The 22,838-nt window shown below is 37.7% G+C and overlaps 1 protein-coding gene across 1 annotated transcript in view; it reads right to left on the bottom strand.

Annotated features, from left to right (window-relative positions):
* Positions 1-19,380, bottom strand: part of LOC137084080 (ferroxidase HEPHL1-like) — a 41,033-nt gene extending 21,653 nt beyond the window's left edge. The window contains exons 1-10 of the mRNA XM_067450027.1: positions 18,909-19,380; positions 18,324-18,568; positions 16,687-16,899; positions 15,538-15,726; positions 14,719-14,973; positions 6,303-6,465; positions 3,474-3,613; positions 1,330-1,461; positions 880-1,085; positions 73-223 (exon numbers count right to left, since the gene is read on the bottom strand). Coding sequence (XP_067306128.1) covers positions 73-223; positions 880-1,085; positions 1,330-1,461; positions 3,474-3,613; positions 6,303-6,465; positions 14,719-14,973; positions 15,538-15,726; positions 16,687-16,899; positions 18,324-18,568; positions 18,909-19,063 — 1,849 coding nt within the window. The 5' untranslated portion in view covers positions 19,064-19,380. The remainder of the gene's footprint in view (positions 1-72; positions 224-879; positions 1,086-1,329; positions 1,462-3,473; positions 3,614-6,302; positions 6,466-14,718; positions 14,974-15,537; positions 15,727-16,686; positions 16,900-18,323; positions 18,569-18,908) is intronic.
* Between the last annotated feature and the right edge of the window lie 3,458 nt (positions 19,381-22,838).

Genomic DNA, 22,838 nt, shown 5'->3' with positions numbered 1-22,838 from the left:
AAACCACGACACTTGTATAAAAGTGATGACGTAAATGTATATGATTGTGTGTTTAAACACATGTATGCATACCATGCATCTTATTGCTCTCTTGAAACTCTTCATTATCTGGATCTGTATCAACGCTGCCAAACCTTTCAATGTTTTGTTTCAGATACCAGCTTTCATTCTCATCCATCACAGAGAATAGCAGAAAAAACTCATGCTGAATTTTGTTTGCACGCTTAAGAGACACACCCAAAACATGGAAAAAAAACACACACACACAATATATACAGGTTATTATATTGACCTCCATAGTCTGAAAGGCAACAGATGCACGGCATATATGGCACATTCCACAAATAAGGTCCACCTTGTTGTCCAATTTTTTTATTTATTTACGCATTACAGGCACAAATCTTATTTTTGTTGTTTATTGTCTTTTATTGAAGATAATTATTCTAGTATGAAAATAACCTAATTTCAAACATCCAATATATTTATTATAGCCCTTAAACTTGAGTTTAGACTTGAATGACCAATGTAACATAATATCCCACATTATTTGTATTGTGCAAAACCCTGTGATGGTTTTCTGCTATGCTAAAAACACAATTAAATATGGCGTCTCAATTTTTACACAAACTACAACTTTGACTGCATTTTTTAAACAATCAAACCTGTACTGCAAGAAAAAATATCAAACAAAGTTTATGGAAATATAGGTTTATTATAACAACAAACCAGCATTTAGCCCTGACTGCTTAAGGTTGACAAAAAACTTGCTGAAAAATGAAAAATCATAAAAATTTCAGGAGTATTACGCCATATATTTGTGCATTATTTGTGGAAAGAACCATATAGCTTGTATAGGCCTATAGTATGCACATTTGTTACCTGATGCCCACTTCCATCCAGAACACCTTTCTTACACACTTGTATGGGCCCAAATAAACCAGAGCTACTGTCACGAACAGGATCAACAGCAGAATAGTACAAGTATGAAAGACAAGGAGGATCATAGGTGGAGGGACCTTCAATTACTCTCCAATGATAGGTGAATCGTTTACCAGGGGCCACAGAGGCTCCATCTTTCTGAGTACCTGTGGAGGAGACATGTGGAGAAAAAAATAGATAAGCCGTACCTTCATAATTTATACTATGTATTTTATTTTTAATATTTTAGCCGAATATTATGCAATGTGTGTATTATACTATTATGTTTTGGTGTTCAGTTTCAAAATGAAAAGTAAGAACCACTGCTTTAGGTCTTTGATGAGAATTTTACCAAAGGCCTTTTTTCTACATGGACATCTGTGTTTACACCCGTAGCTGTATATTACTTACCATCCTGATACATTGCTCCTTCATAGGCCTTCTCATAATGCAAACCATGTGGCTGAATGCTATAGTTACGTGTAGCTTTATTCAGGAATGTCACAATGATAACATCACCAGTCTCTGCTCTGATGACAGGACCTAGGGTGGGGGTGGGGTGGGTGTAGAGATAACAGATCACTCTTACCATCTTCAAAACATGCTTAAACAATATTAATATAACTGTGCTTCATGAAACTGAAAACCACTTATACATCAGCTCTAGGCCATGTTACTATACCTCTTATCCTTAAACTTTAAAGTAAGCAAGAAATAAAACCACAATTTACCCCATTTATTTTCTTTAACATTTAAGTTTAATTTTGGTCTTATTGTTAACAATTCATTTGTGCATGTGTATTCAACTAACAAAAAAAGTGTAGCGCCTCTGGCAGTTCAAAATGCTTACGCTACATCAGACGTTGAATACAAAAGGCGATTCGCTGGAAGCTAGATCATTTGCTTTATAAAACTTAAAAAATTAATATTTTTCTTACACAAACGCACCGTTTTGCTTTAGAAGGCTTTTATTAACCCCCGGAGCTGTGTGGAGCAGTTATATGATGGACAGAAGAACTTTTATGGACTAATGACCCAACAGTCACTCCCATTTTAAAGCTTGGAAGAGCAAGGATATTTTTAATATAACTGATTTGTCTTAAAGAAGAATGTCACGCCTAGGATGAGTTTAGGGTGAGTAAAAAATGGGATAATTTTCATTTTTGGGTGAATTAACCCTTTAAGCAACGCTCACTTTTCACAATCAATTAACAAGCGATATACTCTAACTTAAAGTCCTGTCTTAAATCTGGGTTTGATTGACGTCAGAGTTCGGTTCGTTTGGACGTTGTGAACGCGGTCTTCTGAACTCAAGTGCGCACCCGCGAACCGTACCCAAGTTCGCTTAGTTCACATCTCTAGTTCAGTTTTAGTTGTTTTATGGTCATGGCCATAATCTACGACAGTGTGTGTATTTACCACAGTATGCAAACAATTTAATTCTACAATGAAGCGTGGATGCGACGTGAAAACAACGTTCTAATGCACTGCAAATGGCGAGCGCGCATTGCTCGTCACTTCAAGAAGAGGCGTGCATTAATTATTCTTAATTCTGACATGCTCATCTTCCGAAAATATTGCCAACGATCTATCAGGTAATAATCTCATGCACATAATGTCAGCACAGCTGACTACGGCAGCTGGTAAAGTCCAAAAATGATCAGTACTTTTGCAGTTGGTTCTGTTCGAGGTTGGATCACGTTCTCACCACAAACAAACTGCTCTAGAGTTCGGTTAAAAGCGTCCTCTTCAAGGAGGTCTCGGTACGCTCGTTTGGTCCACTTTTGGTGCACACCCGAGTGCGATTGCTGCTTTCACAACTGACCAAACGAACCGCACCAAAGAGGGAAACGAACCCTGGTACGATTCAACCGAACTAAATGAGGCAGGTGTGAAAGCACCCTTAAAAAGGTGGTCTGGTGTTCGGTTCATGTGAACTCTGGTATGGTTCGCTGCTGATGTGAATGCAATTGTATTAAATCGCGGAAGTGAACCGCTATTAGTGATGAATGATTTGATAAAAATGTGTTTTGTGTTTGTATCACTCATTTACCTGAGCGTCACTGACGTACTGCAAGCAGAGAGATGTAGATCTCATTCAGCATTATTTAGAGCATTTGCAGTGTTCGCGGCAGATAGACGCAATGTGCCATTACTTACTGAAGCTTTGGTAACAAAACCAACGGTTCAAAAACAAAAATATAAAAGTGATGGAAGCAACGCTATGCATTTCACCGCCTTCATAATCACTGTCGTTACTAAGCAACCGGGTAAACAGCTGCTGCTTTGAAGCAAACGAACCCCGGTTCGTACCCAAAAAATATAATATGAACACAGTCCAGAGGGGGAAAGGGGAGGGGGCGAGCAATTGAGCTCAGGTTCGATCCAGGCAATCGAACCAAGTGTGAAAGCACCCTTAGTTTCTTTTGACAAGCCATACCAAAATACATCACAATGTAGTAAAGTAAGTAACTTCCATTTCATGCCGATTTTAAAATATTATTCAAAGACATATCAGTCTTCATAAATATATAAGACACAAGTGAGGATTTTACCCAGAATTCCAAGATGCTCGTCTGAGCCCACAATATGCGTTTTGGTAGTGAATGATTCATCTGTATATGAAATGTATCTGGCCTTCAGGTATGTTCCACCCAGTTTACCAGCATCACGACTGAAGTATGGCTTAGATTCACTGCAGGGAAAGAAAGAAGTAAACTTAGAAACTCTAATTCAATAGCAACATTAACACCTATATTATATGAAAATAAACACAAAATTAATCTAGAAATAAGAATTAAGGTTTCCATTGGCAGCAATTATATTGTGACAATAACCGGTACATTAATGACATTGTTAAATGTTTTTATTATTTTGTGCCCACTGAGGATAAATTATTGAATAGAGAATTCCAAAACTGAGATTTTAGATTGGTAAATATTACGTTTTTAATATATTTGGATTGCTGCTGGTATTGAGGCTAGTCCAATGTTGTTCACTGGCCGTGTCATGGAATAGAGGATGGATACCCGACCCGAGCCCGACGGGTTCCGACGGTACCCGAAGGGTCGGGCCGGGTTCGGACAGATATTTAGAAATGACGCTCGGGTTCGGGTCGGGCTCGGTCACGTCAGCGCGATAAGGCATTGAACCTTTTAAATTTAAAACTGCTTATTATGCAAGTAGCCAATGGGCCTGTTAAAGTGGATGCAATGGTTTGTTTTTGTGATTAAAATACATGTAAAATATTACCCTAACATCCGTCTTCCTGCATGCAGAAATTTGTTTATGTCGCCGTGACAACAACGTGCAACACGCGTGCATATTGCCCGCAGCATCCTTGTCATTCCAGTGAGCGCAACTTCAGCTGCTGGCAGCAGGACAGCCTTGAAGCCATCCACAGTTGATGCAATCCTTTTTCTGCATAAAACCTCGAATAGCCTAAACTTTGATGGATAGATTTTGTAAATAGATCCCATGTTGCAGTTTAGGAACCATACAGTTTGAGAAAATTGGTAAGATGACTTTCATTTCAATAAGCATGTCAATTGTGTTACGTTAATGTTTTGTTCTGTTAGCTTGGGACATTTTTAGCAGACCTTTGTTCATTTAATTTCAGTTGGCTATTTGATTGTGCTCTGTGTAACGTTTGATGCCCCGTGTGCGCGCTGATGCGCTCGTCTGTAACGTTAAACATTTCAGAATGCCTTCCAACAGTTGCTTAATAAAAGCGGGCTTTCCACACAAACAAACGTAGGTGTCATTAGTATATGAGGGGAAAAAAATTATTTTAACTGTCGGGCTCGGGTCGGGCTCGGACATAAATATTTGAATGCCTGTCGGGCTCGGGTCGGGTTCGGTTACTGCTCTGTCGGACGCGGGTCGGGCTCGGACAGAAAAATGCGGCCCGATCCGCACTCTATCAGGGAACAAGACAAATTTCCCAGAAATGGCTAAATAAAGTATATTCTATTCTATCTTTGAATAATGTGCATTTACACATATTAATTAAAAGTTATTGAACCAAGTTTAGACTTTTATCTTAAAGGTCCCCTTTTTCATGTGTTTTTGAAGCCTTGATTTTGTTTACATTGTGCAATTTAACATGAGTTCATGTTTTCGCGTGTAAAATAACAGTATTTTTCACACAATTTACTTATCTGTATACCGCTGTTTTCTCTGTCCTAAAAACGGCCTGATGATTTCCTTGTTCTATGAAGTCCCTTCTTCAGAAATACGTAACGAGTTCTGATTGGGCCAGCGGCTCTTGTGTTTGTGATTGGACAGCAGCTTAGCGCACGTTGCCCGGAAAGGTCCCGCCTCTTACCATAAAGGGAGATGCACGCGCTCAATGTGCGCTCTTCACCACGTGGGAGAGCAACAACACCATGCCCCCTTTTTGGTATATTCTTGTGGGCGAAGAGTTAGTCAACAAACGGTTCTAGTGACGTCATCCCTGCATTCCTATAGTCCAAACCGGCCGTTCGCTGTAGGCTTTGAAAGGGAACTTCTGTTTATTAAAATATCTCGCTTGGCATTGAACTTTGAGCTTTATAAATTTACAGGTATTATTTATGCTCTAACAGCAACATTACACACTAACTAATGGGTCCTGCACACTGTGCGATTTTTCAAAATCCTTTGCGAATGTCCCTTGTCAGACTGTACGAACATGATCCCCGATGTACGCCATGTCACACTGTAAGAGTTGTCATTAATGTCAGACTGCACGATAGTTAAGGCGCGCTAAAAACGGACGCGCGCAAGAAAACTCACCCGGAGCTTTATATCATCAATGAATGACGCGTTAGGTGACAGTGAGCTGCATTACACGCAGGACTGAAATGCTGGCTACAAATACATTTATAGCTCTCGTTTTGGTCATAGTTTGTCTTGAAAAACCAAGATATTTGACTGTTGTCGTAGGAGAAGTCACACTGCAGGATTCTGTGCCAAATCTTCTGACACTGCCAGAATTTCGTCTGAGGTAAAATTTGATTGCAGTGCTCATTAATCGGCTGCCGGTGAACATGTCAAACTCATGACCAAAGACGTCAGATTTTAGCCTAGGATCAGAGGAATCTTTTAGGATTTGCTAAATTTGTTTCAGACGGCCAAATCGTGGGCAAAATCGCACAGTGTGCACCCGGCTTGAAGTTTGAAAGATGGGATTGCGAAGAACAGGACCTTTAACTTTAAACTGTAGCAACTTTATATCAGTGATGAACTTTAAGGGCCAGCAAAGTTCTCTGTTTGTGTAACGGGACCCCTTCATGTCAACTTGTGCCCGGACCTGATGGCTGATGATTCCAACATGTGTGCAAAAGAGTTTTTGAGCCCCCAAAAAGTGGCCAAAACCTTGAAAGAGAAATATAAATCCTTACGAAAACAATAGGGGCTCATTTGTCATGTAGTTCTTTTCTGAAGGGGCATAGTTCCATTCCATCTCTTCAGCAGCAATGTAGAAACGTCTCTCAGTGCCAGGGGCTTCTGTTGGAGAGGCTGCAGACCCACAGCTTGAGACCTCATAGAAACCCTGCATACCTGCTGCTCAAAAGAAGAGACCATAAAAAAGAGAGATTCAGAAATGATAAAAATTTAAATTTAATTGACTAATGACACCTAGCGGAATCACAAAAATAAAACATATTTTGCAAATGCCCCTTTTTCGTGCTGCACGTCCTGTAACGCAATAATCACAAATACAGCTCTTACAGCTCAGTCTCAACAGGTTAAAGTACTACTTTCAATAAAAGGCTGGCTCAACATATTAGGAATACTTCTAGATTTGTTGCTATGAGTCATGAGTAAGTAAATCAGTAGCCAACACTCTGTCTAGAGTGCTTCGCTTGCACCAGACGCAACTACTTAAGGTGGTCTACACTGGACTTGTAAAAATAAACATTACAAACTGGTGCACTTTTTTCTGAATAGGTGCATAATGATGCTGTATTGAAATGTCCATTGTAGTGTGTTGATTGCATTGATATGTTCATGACCTAGGGGTGGGCAATAAAACGATAACGATATGTACTGCAATAGACACGTAATCGATATCAATAAAAAATGTGTTTGATATTTGTTTTTGTTTTCCTAAGAAGAAACCATAAGTAGTGTAACAAGGTTAAAAACACATTTAATTACACTCCAGCCCAGATAATGAACTGGTTCCGGTAGGGTCATTTAGATCTGCGCCAGCCAAGAGAATGAACAGCTGCGAATACACTGCACAAGGGTCAATCGCCAATCTGATCACCGCTGTTTAATGTGTTGTCAACAGAATGAAAATCTTTCAACAGTGCAAATTGGTGTCCATTATGAGTTTCTACACAATGCAACGCAGAGAAAAACCACCATTAAAGTTGCATGAACAAGTTTGTTTGCTGGAACAAAGGCACTCTCTGGTAACCTAGAAATGTACGGAGTGACATGCTTACAGCCAATCATGTAACAGTAAAAATGAGTACTGTAGCGAGTGAGTATGGCAGGAAACAGGAAAACAAGTCAGCTCGCCAGTATGGCAGTTTTTTGGATTTTATAAGTCTGACTGTAGTCAGACCAATGTCATCAGCAAATTATGAAAGACTGTCATATACCCCAAGACTGGAATAACACAAACTTGTTTAACCACCTTTAGCCTTGTTTATACTTTCGTCTGGCTGCTCAGCGCGAGCCTGCGCTGACTGTGGAGGTGTTTTGGACACCATTAGGAGGTCACCCGTCCATTTGGAGAGGTGTTTATACTTGACACACTCGTCGTTGTACTATTCTTTGAAACGACATGGAGAGGTAACGCTAATCTGCATCAGTGCATCACCTTAATGTTAAGAGATAATTGTTAAAGGGTTAGTTCACCCAAAAATGAAATTGCTGTCATTAACTCCTCACCCTAATGTCATTCCGCACCCGTAAGACCTCCGTTCATCTTCAGAACACAGTTTAAGTTTAAGCTCTAAATATAAAATATCTTGTAAATATAAAAATATATAAAAATAAGTATATATAAAATATCTCAGACTAAATATAAAATATCTTGAACTGTGTTCTGAATATGAACGGCGGTTTTACGGGTGTGGAATGACATTAGGGTGAGGAGTTAATGACATCAATTTCATTTTTGGGTGAACTAACCCTTTAGGTGTTCAATGTGATTTAAGACTTATGTTTACATTTTGATTATTTGAGTGTTTCCCATGGTTGTGTTGACATTTGTGCCTTTATAACTCAGGGGATTATAATCAGAGGAAGGTTGTTTAAAATGAAATGATGTATTTTTCTCCTGGTCCTTATTTTAATAGGTCATAAAAATATCAATAATTATCAATATCGACCAATATGAAACATTTATTTTGTGATACAGTTTCCAGCCATATCGCCCAGCCCTATCATGACCTGTTTAATCATTGAAGGTCTAATTTCAGGAAAATTTGGCTTGCATCCTAAATATCTTTTTTCCCTGTAATACATCAGCCATTGTCCCAGACTCTGGCTCTGCCTGCTACAGTTTCCACAGCCCAAAGTCTCACGCCCAATTCACACATACTTCGTCTGCAGTGTGTATGCGGTGCGTGTTGCATGGCGTATGTGGTGCAGGAGCCGCACGCCCTGTTGTGCTTTCATATATGCTGCGTTTGCAGTGTGAAACTGATCCGCGGTTGCATACCACAAACACAGCATTTATTCATTATTTTTTATTTAAAATCCAAAAGTTGTTACTGAACATGGCTCATCAGAATTGCAATTCTCTTTGTTTACTCTTTCATAGAAGTCAGGTTAACGTACTACATTTATTTTTATTTATTTTTTCATTTACTACATTTTTACTTCATTAATTAATATTTATATAGCTAGTGCTTTAGATTTAGCTCACACAAGTGGCAACACATTTAAACATAGGTTATATCCTAAAATCACAAACATTTTAAATAAAAAAACTTACAATAGGCCATTCAAAAACAGCCAACTCTCGCATTTTCTTTCATTTTTAAAACCTTTTAAAAGAAATCCAGCAGGTCATAAAGAACTTTGTATTCCATCTACAAGAAAGGATGAGTGCTATCCATTAAGGCACTTTTTTAACCTAAATGCCAGGTAAGGTGTCGTTTCATTGCTTTACTTGAGAAAAAAAGCCATGTGTTGACTTTGAAACAAGAGTATATTGCAGGCACGGTGTTATGGGTGGGCCTGACGGGCCTAGGCCACTTTTCAACAGGCCCACCCAAAACTTTTCTTTAAAAAAAAATACAAACTTTTAATATATTTTAATTTAGTCAAAAAATGGTTGAGAATGACAAATAAGCTCATAATTTGTGGTAATAGGCTAGTCTAAATGTTTTGTTTTTAACAAATTTTAAACAGTTGTATCTATTTTGATGTTTCTGCGCAAGTTCAGCAGACAGAGAGGTTCAAGATCGGATATTTGTGAACGTGAAAATAATTTCCAGTAAAGGATGTTGCAGCAGTCGTTGTTTATGTACCTTAAACGTGCGCGAACGGTATCGGAGTCATCGCTGCAAACAAGAGATAAAGGAGGGCAGCAGGACACAACACTGCCTGACAACTCTGATAACACTGCCAATGACATCATGTACAGTTGAACGCGTCTTTTCCAGTGTCAGCCGAATTAAAAAACCAAATAGGAGCACCATGCTAAGGCTACATCTCGCCTTATGTCCCTCAGTCTGTTGACATTTGACAGAGAGCTTACAGTAGCTGCGTTTTCATTACAGATTTGCGAAAAACTTTTGCAATGTTTCTTAAATGTCGATAAAAAAAACTATTGCGAAATGACAGCGTTTCCATAGCTGCATTTATGCGACTAAAACGTATTATGTTCCTCTCGCGAAAGGTCATTCCAAAATGATGGCACTTGGTAGGTTTGTGTATCCCATCCACCGCACTACCCATTATTTTTATTGGAAGGAGACGTGTCCAATGTCCAAGCATTAATGGCAAGGAAAGCCCCTTAGGTTACTTAAGCGGCACAGATATGAGGTGTGTGTGTGAGTGTGTCAGATCTGCTTCAAGGTCTTCATGATAATGTGGCATTTCTGTGTTTAGAATCCAGTATTACTGTAATCCTCTTGTCTTTTATGAGTTTAATAAAGAACCCTGTCTCGTCTTCTCTCCAAAAAAAACGAAACCGTCATCTGCAAAGAATGATCGACTTTTACGCCAGGTTGTATATATATTTTTTTTTTTTAAATGAAGACAGCGTTTGGAGTGAGTGCATGCAAAATAATTTGTTCGAGTCCACAAATAAAAGTAGACAGTTTATAGTTTATAATTATGTCTTGAACTTATCTGTATAGCTACAAATGACAGAGTATTGTGAATTGTTTCTATGGGAGTTTTTGCAAAATTGCGCGTTTCCATTGGGCGTATTTTCAATTCGCAGTTTCAATTTGCACAATTTGAAGGGTAATGGAAACGCGGCTGACTTTGATGAAATCATTGACATTTTCAAGAGCAAACCCCCAACTAGCCTACTCCTGTAATTTCGGAGAGATAATAAAGGCCCTATACCTTTTCTTTTCTGTTAAATAATTTTATTTGCAACAATTTGAATATTCTCCTCATGTTCTCTCTTCTACCCATGCTATTTTCACATTTGGCAATCTTTTAAGCCTGTCTTTTGACACAAAAATATGAGTGTCATTTAGCCAATCCAGTTGTTATAAGTTCACAAATATGAGATAAACTTGCTCCACAAGTAGTAACCGAGAATACTGTCTAACACTTGATGACTGCTCTGTCAAGCCCTCGCCGTCAGTGAGGAACCTGGGTGTGCTCTTTGATACCAATCTTTCATTTGAAAGCCACGTCTCTCGCATCTGTAAAACCGCATTCTATCATCTTAAAAATATATCTAAATTACGGCACATGCTTTCACTGCAAAATGCTGAACAGTTAGTACATGCGTTCATGAGCTCAAGGCTAGATTATTGTAATGCTCTACTGGGTGGTTGCCCTGCTCGCTTAAAAAACAAACTCCAGCTGATTCAAAATGCAGCAGCTAGAGTTCTTACTAGAACCAGGAAGTATGATCATATTAGTCCAGTTCTGTCAACACTGCACTGGCTCCCTATTAAACATCGCATACATTTTAAAATCTTGCTTATTACTTACAAAGCACTAAATAGTTTAGCTCCCCGGTACTTAAGCGAGCTTTTAACACATTATACTCCATCACGTCTATTGCGGTCTCAAAACTCTGGCCAGTTGATAATACCTAGAATATCTAAATCAACTGCAGGCGGTCGATCCTTTTCCTATTTAGCTCCTAAACTCTGGAATAGTCTTCCTAGCATTGTTCGGGAAGCAGACACACTCTGTCAGTTTAAATCTAGACTAAAAACACATCTCTTTACTATGGCATACACATAGAACATTTTTAACTTTCATTATTCAGATCAATTGACTGATTGTTAGGCTGCATTAACTAGGTCAGCCGGAACCGGGAACACTTCCCATAACACCTGATGTACTCGTTACATCATAAAAAGAGTGGCATCTACGCTAATGTTAGTCTCTCTGTTTATCCCGAGGTTTATCCCAGATCTGGGCCCTGTCCGGATCGGATGGTGGACCTGCCTGGACATGACCAGCTCATCCTGGAGTGTCTGCTGAGCCGTGTCCATCGGTGTCTCCTCTGAATTTGCCTCAATGGCACGACATGCTCAAAACCCGTCTTCGGCGCAATAATTCCGATCTTTCATGTATTCATACTCTTGTGTAATCGACGCCCCATCCCATCATTTATTTCCAAATAAATCTGTCTCTTCCGTGATACCCTGAAATTTTGAATATTCCAATCTAATATGATTTCTGACTTGTAAGGTTGCCAGAATAATAATCATACACGGTGTGTTAATAGGCCAGAGGAGAACTGACACCCCGACTGAGTCTGGTTTCTCCCAAGGTTTATTTTTCTCCATCATGCCCCGATGGAGTTTTGGTTCCTTGCCACTGTCGCCTTTGGCTTGGCTTGCTCAGTTGGGGACACTAAAAATATGATTAAAGTTATTCAACTTATTATACAAATAAAATGTATGAATTAGGTCTTATTTAATTCTATATAATACTGATCTGCCAACATTGTCGCTATAGGATAAATTAAAATAAGCTGATAACATCACTGTTTTCCCCAGTACGACTGTACAGCCAAATCTAATTTTGTCGCAATATTATCCTGTTTGACACTGTGAAGCTGCTTTGACACAATCGTGATTGTAAAAGCGCTATATAAATAAAGTTGATTGATTGATTGATTGATTGATTGATTGATTGATTGAATTGCGTGACAAAGTCAGAATTGCGTTTTTATAACTCACAATTGTGAGAAAAAAGTCAAATTGTGAGATAAAAAGTGGAAAATATAGCTTCCATATATAGCTTCCATATAAGCTATAACAGTATATCAGTCAGTCATTTTTATTAGGTTAAACAGCGACTTGATAACGTTTTTAATTTAAGGCCCACCCACAATTGGTCTGGCCCATCCAAAACTGGAATCCTGCCTGAAATAACTAGATTTTCGCGTCAGTACATGTTTATTTTTAATGCGAACAATGTTCTGTCACTTTAATGCAGCAGTGCAGCACAGCAAAAAATAGACTTGGTACGGAAACGATCGCTGCACTGCTGCAGACGCAGCGCTCCTGGAACGGACTGACGGACAGCATGCGCGTGCAGTGTGAAAGCTGTCATCCGTTAAGATGGGTACTGAAAAAAATATGCACCGCATGCAAAGGTTATTTTTTCGTAAACGAAAACTGAATTTAAGACTAAAACTATTGGTCAAAAAATATTTTCATAAACTGAAATAAAATTAAAAAATCTGAATAAATAAATAAAAAACTAAAGCTAAACGAAACTAACTACTCTTACTAAAAAACTAACTGAAATAAAATAATAATTAGCAAAAATAAATATTCGTTTTCGTTATTAATAAGCTCTCTTTAATGTGGTGGAAAATCTGACTGTGGCGGTTGAGGGAGTGTCTGTATATTGCGCTACTGCGCGTGAAGTGATGTGCGGAGATTAACCGCTGTCCTGTGACGGCGTGCAGACAGTCAACACATCGCTAGTCCTAAACGGCATTTCACAAAGAATCAATGCGTCCGTGGCAGTGAAATGGGAAATAACACAAGGTAATGAGATGCACGTTGAACTTCTTTTAACTTAAGCTCACTGTTTTAGAATGCCGTTTCTTACGCGACAAGAGACGCAGGCGCAAAAGTCAGCAACTATAGTAAGTAGCAAGTACTAGCCTACTGTGCGTTTGAGATTTCATGTTTGCATAATATTGACAGGCTCAAAGGTGTTATCATAATCATTTACATTATATTATATTATTATCTGTGTGGAGACATTTTCCCACAAAGTAGGGAATACCAGAACACACACACACACACACACACGTTTGTTTCACTATATAAGTGAGGACATTGCATGGACTTCCATTGATTTTATATCAGGTTAATGATATTTTATAGCCCCTAACCCAATCCCTATCCCTAAACCTACCCATCCCAAGAACGTGCAAAACGATAGATTTAAATAAAAAACGATTTTTTTTGGCCGATTTATAAGCCTTTTTAGCTAGTGAGGACCAGTCAAATGTCCTTACTAGTCAGTTTTCATAATATTTTACTAGATAAGTAAGGACATTGGTCCCCATTACAATTATAGCACAACAAACACACACACACACACACACACACATAGAGCACAACAGTGTGTGTTGGCTGTATTCAGATGACTTTAGCTGTGGTCTTACACTGCTAGTCTACATTGTACTACTGAAGAAATTAAAATGAGCTTTTAATTGTTTAACAATATTTCATCTTTGTTATGAATGAGTTTGTCTGGAATTTATAATTTTTACTTTTATATTTTACATTGGATTTATTTTGTTCTTTAAGATAGATCCTCTGAGTATTAGCCTATGTCAAAAATATCAAATATAATTTTTTAATATCAAAATATAATTTATTTCATTTTTAATCTCCAGATCGTTGTTTGTATAGGTCATAGTTTGACTCAAGCTTTTTTGCTCCAAGGTGAAGACCCAACTTTACTGCATGTTTTGTATGACCGTCCTGGGTTTAAACAATAATGCTCGTTTATCAAGTGATTTCACTTAAGGATGTTTAGTAAGATTAAACTCTAATCTGTGCAAACATTAAACTTTGCTGAAATTAAAAACATTGATTTGGTCTCTACACTTAATTATGGTAACTCTGCTAAACTATAATTACTAAAACTGAAACTAAATAAATAGAAACTAAATAGAAATGTATTTGCAAAATAAAAACTAAACTAAAACTAGCAAAACCATTTGTAAAACTAACTAAAACTAAACTGAAATTTGTAGCAAAATTGAAAACGATAATAAAATAAAAACTAATTTCAAAAAGCAAAACTATAATAACCTTGCTGCATACGCACTGCAGAAGGAGTATGTGTGAAACGGGCGTCAGTATAGGTTGAGCTGGAAAGAGATTGACGGATCTGAGCCTGGGAGGATCGATGTTTACACTTTTGGGGGAGATAAACCCAACTTGCAGAGATAAGTTAATCATTATAAATGCAGCCACAACTGACCAAAGCAGACAATGATAACTATTTATCTTTAAACAACGAAAACAATGTCTCAGCATCATCATGGAAGACATTTTAAGAAGGATTAAACAAGTGCCAGTAAAAAGGGATCATACACTGATTAGACACAAAAACAATGCTTCCAAAAAAACCAGGGGCACAAAGATGGCAGAAAGACAATAGAACAGATACTACCTTGTATATGATCATTGACTTGGCAACTTAACAACCATTTTCCTTTTGTCCTCGGGATCATTGTTGCGGTGACAAAAGTCGCAGGAAACAGACTAAGAACATCTGTGCGGTGCATGCGATCCATGAGAGTGTGTCCATGGAAATATGCGGAATGAATGTCAACTTCGTTGCCAATGCCGAAGAGATGCCAAGACACATTACGCCCAACACACACTTTCAGTGATGGCAAATTCCCATAAACATACCCATTGATTGCTAATGGGAAAAAAACATGTTGAACAAATTACACTGAAGGGAAAAAAGCATATGAGATTACAGTTTTATAATTAGATACAAAATAAAAACAAAAAACTGTAATTCTGCATATTATTCACTAAAATAATAACATTTGATCCTTTTGACAAACAACTGCAGAGAACTTGGGACATCAGAAAAAAAAAAGGAAAACTAAAACTAAACTTTTCTGAAGGCTTTTGTTCCAAAGTGGAACAGATACATGAAGGTACTTTCCATGGAAAAGTCAGTCATGTGTCATCAGCTAAAAATGACATCATAAAATTTTGTGTGCTTACTCCAGCAACAGACAATGGTAAACATTTGGTAAACAGCTGTAAACATTTTAAAACTAAAGATTTGACTTTTAATATATAAGATTTAATCACTTCTTGTAAACTGATTAAAAATGTAATGTAACAATCTTTGAGGTAAAAATCTACCAAACTCAACAATATAATTGTTTAAGCTGATCTATAATAAAAAAGAACATTACTCAGCAGAACACAAGGAAAAAATTCAACCTAGAGAAATACTGAGACTTACAGTGCATAAAGTTGGACTCTGTGAACTCTTCATCTGCGCTTTCCATAAGTTGTTTTGTTTCATCTGATTCAGAGCAAAATGTTTCAATATTTTCCTCCAGGTACCAGCTCAAGTTCTCATCAACCACACTGAACATCAAAATGAAATCTTCATCCACATCAGAGCGCTTATCGCTAGAGTTCAGTGTGCCTAAGATACAAAGAAAAGACTAAATATATAAAATGAGAAATAAAGAGGGAAAAATCATGTGAATTGAACTAGGAGGGAGAAGTGTTTGATGCTGAGAAGAGTTTGATGCTAAGAAGTAGTTGGTACTGTGAGATACTGTACAATCTTTTGTGGGTATTTTAAAGGGTTAGTTCACCCAAAAATGAAATGTCTGTCATTAACTCCTCACCCTAATGTCGTTCCTCACCCGCAAGACCTCTGTTCATCTCCAGACACAGTTTAATATAGTTTATATTTACTCCGACAGCGTACGCAAGTGTATGCACACTATACTGTCCATGTCCAGAAAGGGAATAAAAACATCCTCACAGTAGTCCATATGAGACATCAGTGGGTTAATTAGAGTCTCTTGAAGCATCAAAAATACATTTTGGTCCAAAAATATAAAAAAACAGAAAGATTCAAACGGCCATGAACCAGTGAATCGATCAATGATTTGGATCGCCAATGTCACGTGATTTCAGCTGTTTGACACACGATCCAAACTGCTGAAATCACATGACATTGGCGATCCGAATTTGAGATCGATTCACTGGTTCATGGCCGTTTGAATCTTAATGTGGGGAACACGGAAGAGAAGACAATGCTGAATAAAGTCGTAGTTTTTGTTATTTTTGGACCAAAATGTATTTTGGATGCTTCAAGAGACTAATTAACCCACTGATGTCTCATATGGACTACTGTGATGATGTTTTTATTCCCTTTCTGGACATGGACAGTATAGTGTGCATACACTTGCATACGCTGTCGGAGTAAATATAAACTATCTTAAACTGTGTGTGAAGATGAACAGAGGTCTTACGGGTGAGGAACGACATTAGGGTGATACATACATTTCATTTTTGTGTGAACTAAGCCTTTAACTATAGGAAATTGATTCCATGCGTGAACAGTTTATCAGGGGTTGCGTGTGTACCTTACCTTTCTTGCAAGTGAGCAAAGCTCCTATAAGCCCTGATGCAATGTCTTTTGGTGCATCTCCATGTGAATGGTAAACCCAGGTGAGACAGCTGGCGTCTGCTTCAGTTGGGGCGTACTCTGGTTTGACCTCCCATGTGTACGTCCAGCTCTGACCAGGAGCCACTGCATCATCACTCTTATCATGACCAGAGGTGCCATCAGGATACAACGCTCCTAAAATACGGAGTAATGAATTCAAGTAAAAGCAAATTAGATTATCCAACCTGATTTATTTGAGGAGTCATAATGTGATTTGAGAATAGAGGACATTTATTGGAAAACAAGATTTTCCTTGCTATTTTAAAATAAAAAGTTAAATTTTAAACAACATTATTTTCCTAGTTCACCCGGACATTTTAATGGATACTTAGTTTCCAAAATAGATCATGCTGAAATATTCATAACATGCATAACAACCCTGACTACATTACAATGTTTAACATTGAATAAGATTACACAATAATGCCTATTTAGCCTCCAGTCACTTTCGTCACAGTCATTGTAAAATAATAAGCAGGAGGTAGACACTTTAAAGTTGTACTTAAAGGGATAGTCCACCTAAAAATTTAAATTCTGCCATCATTTACTGCCAAGTTGTTTCAGACCTGTATGAATTTATTTGTTCTGCTGTACACAAAATAAGATTATTTTTAAGAATGTCAGTAACCAGTTTATGGTCCCCATTGACTTCCATTGTTTCTTTGTTTTAGTCAATGTGGACCATCACATGATGACAGCATTTTCATTTTTGGGTGAACTATCCCCTTAAGCTTATAAACAATTTATAAATTAGTAAAAACTACTAAGTGGCAAATTGGTACAAGTTAACTGGATACAAACAAAAATGTTGTACCAAGGTTATACAAAGAGTTTGTCTGCATACTGACATCTTTAAAAAGCATTTGTATAACATGCGTATAAATAAACAAAAACAAAATACTATAAGCCACTCATGTGGTGAAACTAAGTTTGATAGCACATCTTTTAAGAGTTCACTATTGCAGGTATAACTTCAGGTAGCTGTTATATTTCACCTAAAAATATAAGCATGTATCATCCATAGACATTCTTCTTGCAGATGAATTAAATTCTGAGTTATATTCAAAAAGTAACATTTGTGTAAGAAAATTATCCATATTTAAAACTTTATAGACTAAAATAACTAGCTTCTGCTGGTGACCAATTATAAAGTTTGAAGAGCCAGGACATTTTTTAATATAACTCCAATTTTATCTGTCTGAAAGAAGAAGGTCATATACACCATGGCTTAAGGGTGAGTAAACCATGGCCTAATTAACATTTTTGGGTCAGCTACCCCTTTAAGGCATTTATGTGTTGCCCTTTGAACTGCTCAGTAATAACTTCCATTTTGAAACTTTGCTACATTCTTTTTGTTATTGCTCTGTAATTGGTTTACAGGATGTTGTGTGTAAAGAGACTAAACTGCTGTCCTAACACAAAGATAAAGAAAGCGAGATAAGTAGAAGAAAAGGAATGACGAAATAATAAATAAGGGAACTAGAGAGAGAGAGAGAGAGAGAGAGAGAGAGAGAGAGAGAGAGAGAGAGAGAGAGAGAGAGAGAGAGATTTTCTCCAACCTTCTGAATCCTTCTTATAGAAGACTCCGTGAGGGTGGAGAGAATAGTTCCTGCTTGCAAAGTTCTTCATATGCACCACCATGACATCATCGACCTCAGCCCGTAAAATAGGTCCAAGGAAGCCGAGCCACTCAGGTTTAGGTATCTCTCTCGAATAAGTGTCATCTGTGTACTGTCTGTACACTGCCTTTTTGTAAACACTCCCTATTCGGGTAGGGCCATTTGACAGGAAAACCGATGCATGTCTGTTACAGAGAGGGATTCAGGGAAACGCAAAGCAAGTCGTTTAGTTTAAATGATTCAACAATCGGATATGGTGTTATTACTAGGCCTTGTAAACAGATAAGGACCCATTTGCTATCAGAAGCAGACCACCACGCATTTTACAAGCGATCGTAGCTTGGCAGTAGCCTACAGTACTTAAAATAAAGTAAAGTTAAAATAAAAGTAATTCAAGAAATTAAAGTAAAGTTAAAATAAAATAAATTAACGTAACATGTTTACGATTACTGGTGAATGCGTAATGTGTCTGTTTGTAAAACACACACACATAGGCTACACACACACACACACACACACACTCACTTGTTTAGATCAATGCTTTGGTTGTTGATAAGGTTTCCGCGGGGTGCGTAATTCCAGTTTTCCTCTCTTATGCCGATATAATATGTCCTCTTGATGCATTCGGCGCGCTGCAACGTGATCACGGCCGCCACAAAAGCGCACACCACAGACTTCATCACTATATGAAAGCACACACACTCACACGTGTATAACCAATATCCGACCACCGCGCAGTGATATCCGACCACCTAGATTTTTTTTCGAGACTAAATCTGTGTGACCTCGGCATCACACATAACTCGCTGTCGGTGTTCAAATGCCTAGCCCTGCTTTAAAAAAAAACCCGTAAAAACGAAACCGAAAGTCCGTCAGCTGCTGCGATTGCAATCAGCTGCTCTGAAAGAACCGGTTTTTCTCAGACAGAAGCGAAACTCGCTGGCTTTTACAGAGCGCCTCTGTGAACTACACTTGCCAAGCGCGATGACTTGGCGTTCTGCTGTAAAGACAGACAAACATCCATTTGCTTTTAAGGGCGTTTTGAATGTACTGGACCATTTGCTCTTTTTATAAGGAAGCCCTTGTCAAAAAAATCCAATTGGAATTTCAGTTTATCTGTAGGATCTTATTGGATTTTAGAATCTTACTGGACTTTGGAATTTCACTTTGGCTTGTGATATATTTTAGTATTTTTTTATTATTATTATTATAGCCTAAATAAATTATAATTTATTTATAATAATACATCTTTTTTATTATAAGCAAACATATATTTTATTATATGTTTGTTTGTTGGGGGGGGTACATTGAAATAAAATGAAAACTAAATGACTCAAATCCCATGAACCAATATATTATTGAACACAGATATCATATCAAATGTTTATAGAAATTGTAGACTTTTGTCCACTAATTGAGCTCATTTCAAATTGTTTGCCTGCTACAGGTCTCATAAAAGCTGGCATGGTGGCAACACATAACTGAAAAAGAAATAATAATAATAATAATTTGATTCAGCTGGGAGAACATCTAGCAACTAATTGATATCAGGTCTGTAACTGATTAGCTATAAAAGGGATGTCTTCTTAGAGAGGCAGAATCTTTCTGAAGTAAAGATGGGTACCGTAGAGGCTGTGAGATGTATGAAAGAGTGTGTAAAAAGATTGAGGAATGCTTTAAAAACAATGTTCCTCAATGTCAAATTGCAAAGTTCTTAGTTAAGAAGACATATTATATTAAGTCTGCAGAAATATATTTGAAAAACATTAAGTGAATCGATATTTTTAAATCCAGTTAACATTTAGAATTGCAAATGTTGACTGGACTAAAAAACGCGAATCCAGTCAATATTTTATAAAAGTTGACTATGGCGAACACAATATTTTACACACAATATTTTACTATGGTAAATAGATTTTTGTTTGTGCTGTTGAAATGAGCTGTTAGAAACATTTGATAATAGCCTATATCAGAACAATACTTGTGAAATTAGATGTATTTTCAATGTTTTGTTTATAATTGGTATCTGCATTATAATGAGAAGATGGATCCTACACTTACATATTACATATTTAATACAGATATATAATTCATGAACATATGTAGTTAATTGTGGCATTTAATCTGCCTAATTTTAATGAATACGTACAATTTAAGAGCTTGTTTGACTATGCGGAAGGATCTATATTGCTCATTTGATTTCGCGGAAGGATCTCTGGGGTACTTGTTTGATTGTGATCAAAAGGACTTTGCGAGTTTCACCAGAGAGACAGCAGAAGCAATTCACGCGTCAGGTAAGTGTTAATGATTCAATTGCAGACAAATATGCCGAACATATTAGGTTTGTGTGGATATTTAACGTTAGAAGTGAAGTAAGAAGTAAATATATTCAAGGGAAATAGGGATTATTTAGGCCTAAGTGATGTCTACGTCAAGTTCACTCTTCATCGAATAAATTATTTACATTACTTTATTTTGAAATACTTGATTCTGATTGGTCAATCGCGCATTCCAGCGGTATGTTATTTCCAGATAACACCCGCTCATCCGGGTACTACGAGTTATCTTGACCGGTACTACTTCTGTGCTTAACGCTGGCGCCATCTTGTGGCTGAAACAGCCGTGGGTTACAATGGAAGACTTCAAGGCAGGTTTCCTTTATAACGTTTTTTAATATGGATATTTTTCTTACACAAACGCATCGATTCGAATCAGAAGGCTCTATTAACCCATCGGAGTCGTGTGGAGCACGTTATTTGACGGACAGCTGCATTTTTTATGGACTCCAAACACAACTACAACTACTGCTGGGATTAACGTTAGCCTGGACTTTTTAAATATAACTCCGATTGTATTTGTCTGAAAGAAGAATGTCATACACCCCAGGGTATTCTCACAAAAATGCGTATAAATAGTAAGAGTGTGCAATGTCGTGGAATGTATACGCATAAACTCATTTTGGCGTGTCTATGGCACGCGGTTTTTCGCGTGCATATGAGACGCATTTTATGGCGTATTATACATACGAACCCCCCACCCCACCACCCTAAACCTACCCAAGCGCGTGTCATATATACACCCCACTAACCTAAACCTACCCAAGCGCGTCATATATACGCCATAAAGTGCGTCTCATATGCACGTGAAAAACAGCGTATCATATGCACGCCAAAATGAGTTTTGGCGTATACATTCCACGACATTGCACACTCGTACTATTTATACGCATTTATGTGTGATCGGGTTGCATACACCTATGATAACTTGAGGGTGTGTAAATCATAGGTTTGGTTTCATTTTTTGGTGAACTAACCCTTTCAGCATTCATTTTCAACATTTAGCAAGGGCATATAGCAAACCTTCAGCAATAGATAAAGGCTTAAAGCAGGTTGGAACTGTTTTTCTTCGCGGAAACTTTGCGTAAGAGCTAATACACTATTTAATCTCAAGACAATATTTTGTGTCTAATAATTATTTTATTTGAGACTAGTATTTAGAGCACTCTAAAAACTCCAATTAATAAACTGTTGGAAGAGCAAAAAAATATGTTGAACTAATTTTCTTACTTGTGCTTAGTTAAAAGACATATTATATTAAGTCTGCAGAAATATATTTGAAAAACATTAAGTGAATCGATATTTTTAAATCCAGTTAACATTTAGAATTGCAAATGTTGACTGGACTAAAAAACGCGAATCCAGTCAATATTTTATGATAACTTGAGGGTGTGTAAATCATAGGTTTGGTTTCATTTTTGGGTGAACTAACCCTTTCAGCATTCATTTTCAACATTTAGCAATAGATAAAGGCTTAAAGCAGGTTGGAACTGTTTTTCTTTGCGGAAGCTTTGCGGAAGAGCTAATAAAATATTTAATCTCAAGACAATATTTTGTGTCTAATAATTATTTTATTCGAGACTAGTAGCCGTGTAATAAGCGGGATAATGTACACCCAGCCGGTTGTTATCGCAGAATAAACCCCTTCAGAGCGTACAGATTCATGCAGAATTTCCGTGTGTCCCCAGAAACATTTCAGTACATCTGCAGTCGGGTCAAGCATGTCATGGGGAGAAGGAACACAAACTACCGTTTGTGTGTCCCAATACAAAAGCGTGTTGCAATTGCACTCTGGAAATTGGCCACGGGTGGTGAATACAGGACAATCAGCCATCTTTTTGGGGTAGGCCTCAGCACTGTGTTTAATTGTGTTCAGGAATTCTGCAACACAGTCATCACAGTGCTGCTTCCCATCCACTTGAGATTTCCTGATGCTGACAAGTTGTTGGAAATGGCCACTTTCTTTAATAATCGTTGGAGAGTTCCACAGTGTGTCGGTGCAATTGATGGCAGCCACATTCCAATAATTGCACCAGAGGACTATCCACGAGACTATTTCAATCGGAAAGGCTGGCATTCTATTGTTCTGGGGCAAAAACAAAGTGACTATCTCTGGCTG

The sequence above is a fragment of the Pseudorasbora parva genome, chromosome 8 (assembly GCF_024679245.1).
Source record: "Pseudorasbora parva isolate DD20220531a chromosome 8, ASM2467924v1, whole genome shotgun sequence".
NCBI lineage: Eukaryota > Metazoa > Chordata > Actinopteri > Cypriniformes > Gobionidae > Pseudorasbora > Pseudorasbora parva.
The sequence above is the reverse complement of the archived record's forward strand: the minus strand, read 5'-3'. Positions and strand labels throughout refer to the sequence as shown.